The 4,657-nt window shown below is 65.2% G+C and overlaps 1 protein-coding gene across 1 annotated transcript in view; it reads left to right on the forward strand.

Annotated features, from left to right (window-relative positions):
• Positions 1 to 4,651, forward strand: part of OPRD1 (opioid receptor delta 1) — a gene marked incomplete at its 3' end in the record, with an annotated part of 26,711 nt that extends 22,060 nt beyond the window's left edge. The window contains exons 5-6 of the mRNA XM_006164601.1: positions 1,905 to 2,254; positions 4,347 to 4,651. Of these exons, the coding sequence (XP_006164663.1) occupies positions 1,905 to 2,254; positions 4,347 to 4,651 (655 nt within the window). The remainder of the gene's footprint in view (positions 1 to 1,904; positions 2,255 to 4,346) is intronic.
• Positions 4,652 to 4,657: the final 6 nt, after the last annotated feature.

A 4,657-nucleotide genomic window follows, 5' to 3' on the forward strand; every position in this document is an offset into this window, starting at 1 on the left:
ACCCCCGTTCCAGTGTCTGCTCCGGTCTGCTAGACCGGAACTACTGCTCACCTCGTGAAGGAGCAGGCTCAGCTGGGAGTGTGTCCAGCCGTTCAGAAGCATCAAGTGCCTTCAAGCTTGGTGGCATTTGAAGGAGCAGGAGCTCGGGCATCACGAAGTCCGTGTTCTGCCAGAGCGTGGCGCTGTGTGACCTTGGGCCGCGGTGGCACCTCTCTGGGCTTCACTGTCTGCCTTCTAGTTGGATTTCAGCTACACAGTGCTTCTCAAATGCTAGAGTTCACGAGAAGCTCTGGGGGTGCTTTCAAAGCGAAGGTCCCCAGGCCCCAGTTGCAGAGATTAAGATGTAACAGAGCTGGGCCAGCAGGTGGCGGGGCGGTTAAGGTGTTGGACTCACACCTGGTCAACTATGGTTCGCGTTCCAGACCTGGAGCTTGAAAATCATGCCAGATGCATGTGCATGTGTGTGTGTGTGCGCACCCAAAATCCCAAGAAGAGAATGGAGAAGGGATCACGGCGTGTCCAGCCCCCCCGGGGGTGATTTCTCGCTTTCCCTCCCACTTTCCCTGTTTCTCTCAGGCGAGCACATGTACCCTATGGTAAAAACCTAAAAAAAAAGCAGATCTGAGGCCCAGCTTCCGCGCCGCTGCAGATGCCTGCCGTAACCCTGGAGCGAGTTCCCAGGAGACGCTTCCGCGTCATCCCAGGATCCCCCCGCGGAGTTCCCGGTGTCTCCCGTACAGCCTGTCTCTGGTTCTCGTCACCGGAAGGCACGAGAGAAGCCCATGCCCTGCCTCAGTGTCCCCGTGCATTTCCATGGGGACCTCACTGTGCTGGGTGGTCTCCTCCAGGTTGCCTGGTGTCCCGCAGGCCCTGGGCAGACGACAGAAGGGCGTGACCACACCAGGTCACGTTGGCCACACCAGGGGCAGGCTGCGGCAGAGGCAGCCGTGGGGAGCAGAGGGCGCGGTTGTGGGGAACGCCAGGTGCAGTCGGAGGCCGGGGAAGGGAAGGGTGTGTGGGACCATCGCTGCCCCCTCTCCGCATCCCTGGGGGGACAGGGCAGCGCTGTGACCTGCTCAGGGCGAGCCTAGGTGCGTGGGGACGAGGTGCCTGGAGGGAGCCCTGGTCTCCATGGAGGACAGCCTGGATCCCAGGCGCCCTCAGAGCTGGACAGTCACGTGCCTCGGAGGCCAGGTCTGTGACAGAAGCTAGAGCCGGGCCAATTGGGTCCAGTCCCGGCTCCACACCTTCCTTTTCAACCCATCCAAGTCTTCTGTGACAGAGACAGGGACAGACACCATCACCCTGCAGGGTCCTCACAGCACAGCCCCATCGCAGCTGGCCCAGGGTGCAGGCGCACGCATGCCTGGTGTGCCCAAGGTGAGCTGGGGACGTGCGTCCAGGACCCTTCCCGTGTGGCTCCCGTGTGCCCCACTGAGCACACCTGGCCCGAGCCCCGTTCCCCATGTGTGAGGAATGGGGCCGCGTCTGCCCCACATGCTCCTGGGCGTCAGGCTCAGGGCTCCCATGGTGCATGTGATCTTCCTGACCCCGAGAGCTGGGTGCCAGTGTCACCCCCTGTAGTGCGCGGTCACTGAGGCCTGGAGTTCCGGAGACGGCTGAGTCACTGAGCTGGTGCGCAGCAGAGACGGGCCGGGCCTGGGCTGCCCCGAGCTCAGGTGGCTCCAAGCACGTTGCTCAGGGCCTCTCCGCCCACGAGGGGCAGCTCCCGACGCTTGGAGGTGGAGAGGTCTGCATCTGTCCTGGGGAACGGAGGGGCCGAGGGTCATATGGTCCCGGTGCCCACCCTGCCTCCGCCCCACCTGCAGAGTGGCCGGGGCCTTCCCTCCGCCTCCTCGAGGTCCCGCGAGGCCGGGGTCAGCGCGCGTGCTTTCCCTCCTCAGGTACGCGAAGATGAAGACGCCCACCAACATCTACCTCTTCAACCTGGCCCTGGCCGACGCGCTGGCCACCAGCACGCTGCCCTTCCAGAGCGCCAAGTACCTGCTGGGGACGTGGCCCTTCGGGGAGCTGGTGTGCAAGGCCGTGCTCGCCACAGACTACTACAACATGCTCACCAGCATCTTCACGCTCACCGTGATGAGCATCGACCGCTACGTGGCCGTCTGCCACCCCGTCAGGGCCCTGGGCTTCCGCACGCCCGCCAAGGCCAAGCTGATCAACGCCTGCATCTGGGTCCTGGCCTCGGGCGTCGGCGTGCCTGTCATGGTCATGGCCACGACCCGCCCCCGCGGTGAGTGAGCGAGGGGCAGGGCCTGGGCCTGTGTGGGCTTGCAGGGCACGCAGCAGGGCGGGTGTGCACGGCTTCCCTGGAGGCGTGGGCAGCTGGTCGGGGACGGTGTGGGGGCTGCTGAGGGGAGGGCGGACGGGCACCGGCACCGGTGGGAGTCGACGGCTAGCTGGCGGCTGCGGTGGACTGGTCAGAGTTCTGGGGCTGCTGGCCCAAGGGGACGCACAAGTGGGGTTATGGATGGCCGGCCCACACACATGCCGGCTGGCCAGGGACACGTGGGTGACTGGCCTGCAGGGGGACTGAGTGGCGAGCAGTGGAAGCCGCGAGAGCTGCTTGCACCCCAAGTCCCTTCCACTCCAGCGGGACCATCCAGGGCCCGAGCAAGGCCGGGGGCGGCACGCCTGCAGAGCGGCTGGCCCAGCTCCCGGGTTCACGTCAGCTCAGGTGCTTGGTCGAGGGCAGGTTCTCACTCGTCCCATCCAGCTCCAGCTGAGGCTGCGACTCCCACTGCTGGCCTGGGGGAGTGGGGGCACCATCCCTTTGGAAGGTCTGGGCCTCCCTTCCACCTGGCTGGGAAGGAGCTGCAGCCATTGGTAGCTGGCACACCTCTGAGCCAGGCTGGATGGCGGCTGTGGAGAGGGTGAGATGTCTGGGCATGTAAACGCACCAGTCAGCGGGCTCTGCCACAGCCCAGGACACGGTGCTCAGTGGCCAGGTCTGGAGCCAGGAGGGGGCAGTGAGGGCTGGGAGCAACCGAGGGGGTACTGAGCCCAGGGTCAGTCGGGCGTCTGGTGGGACGGGGCCCACCCGTGACCTCCTGGCCCCTCCGGTGGAGCTTTGCCGAGGGTCGGTGCCACGAGTAGGTGGGAAGAGGATGGTGGGAGGCTGTTGTCTCCCTTGACCCACAAAGTCGGGGCCCCTGGTGCCCATCATAGTCGGAGTGACTGTTCTTTTTTTCTCAGTTTTGCTATAGGGCACATGTGCTCACTGGAGGGGGGGTGGGAGAGAGAGGGAGTGAGAGAGAGAGAGAAATCACCCCCAGGGAGCTGGCCACACTGCAGTCCCTTCTCTATTCTCCTCTTGGGATTTTGGGCATGTACACACCCGGACTTGGAGTGGTCAAGACGCCAGGTCCAGGACTCAGACTGCAGTCGGCCGTGTGGGACCCGGAGCCTTGACCTGCCCGCTGCCTGCCGGCCCGCTGAGAAGCTGTTTTGATGCAGAGTTCGCCCTGTCCCTCGCCTTCAGTTAGGGCCATTTACTGCAGCCGTCAGGGCAGAGCCGGCCAGGTCTCCTCACGCCTCCCTAGGGTCCTGCCAGCCTGGTGCTCCATGGGCCCTTTGTGGGTCGCCAGCCCCTTCTCAGAACCTGCAGGTCCTCAGTGTGGCTCCTCTCAGCTGAGCATCCCAGGAGAGCCCTGGGCCAGCCTCAGGCTCGGCGTCGCAGAACCCCCTGGGGCTGGCAGCCACAGGCACCCTTCAGTAGTGGAGAGCCTGTCCCTCCTGGGTGCCCTGCTGCCCCCAGGCAAGCCTGGCCATCAGAAAGTTCTTGAAACCAGGGGCGGTCTGCCCCTCCTAGGAGGCTGTCCCAGCCCTCACCTCTGCCCCCCAGATGCTGCCCCCTCCCTGGTGTGCTCAGGAGCCGAGCCAAGCCCAGTAGGCCGGTGCTCCCCATGCCTGAGGTCACCAGGTCCCCAGAACCATCCGGAGAAGGGCCCTCTTGCCAGTGTCCCCAAGACTGGAAGTCAGGTTGTCACACATAAAGGTCCTGCCCTAATTGCGCTCCCACTGGGCCTGCTCTGGAAGTGGGTCATCAGAATGATTGGCATTTGATGTGCTGGGCTAAGTGATGTAATTACTGCGCCTGTGGACCAGGTGCTTCCGGAGGGGGCTGCAGGAGACCGCCTAGATGGGGGCCGGTCCTACTGGGGTCTTAGAGGATGCATAGGAGGGCAGACGCCAAGCAGGACAGTCCCGGGGAAAGAATCGCAGCCGAAGGCCGGGAGAAGGCAGAGGCGCCTGCGGGAGGGTGGGCAGGCAGCCCTGGCGCGCAGCCCCTGACCCCTCCCTGCCTGTGCTTGTTTTCCGCCCAGACGGGGCCGTGGTGTGCGTGCTGCAGTTCCCCAGCCCCAGCTGGTACTGGGACGCGGGGACCAAGATCTGCGTGTTCCTGCTGGCCTTCGTGGTGCCCATCCTGGTCATCTCCGTGTGCTACGGCCTCGTGCTGCTGCGCCTGCGCCGCGTGCGCCTGCTGGCGGGCTCCCGGGAGAGGCCGCGCGGCCTGCGGCGCATCACGCGCCTGGTGCTGGTGGTGGTGGGCGCCTTCGTGGTGTGCTGGGCGCCCATCCACGTCTTCGTCATCGTCTGGACGCTGGCCGACCTCGACCGGCGCGACCCCCCGGGG

Source organism: Tupaia chinensis, unplaced genomic scaffold (assembly GCF_000334495.1).
Source record: "Tupaia chinensis unplaced genomic scaffold, TupChi_1.0 Scaffold143646_1, whole genome shotgun sequence".
In the NCBI taxonomy this organism is placed as follows: domain Eukaryota; kingdom Metazoa; phylum Chordata; class Mammalia; order Scandentia; family Tupaiidae; genus Tupaia; species Tupaia belangeri.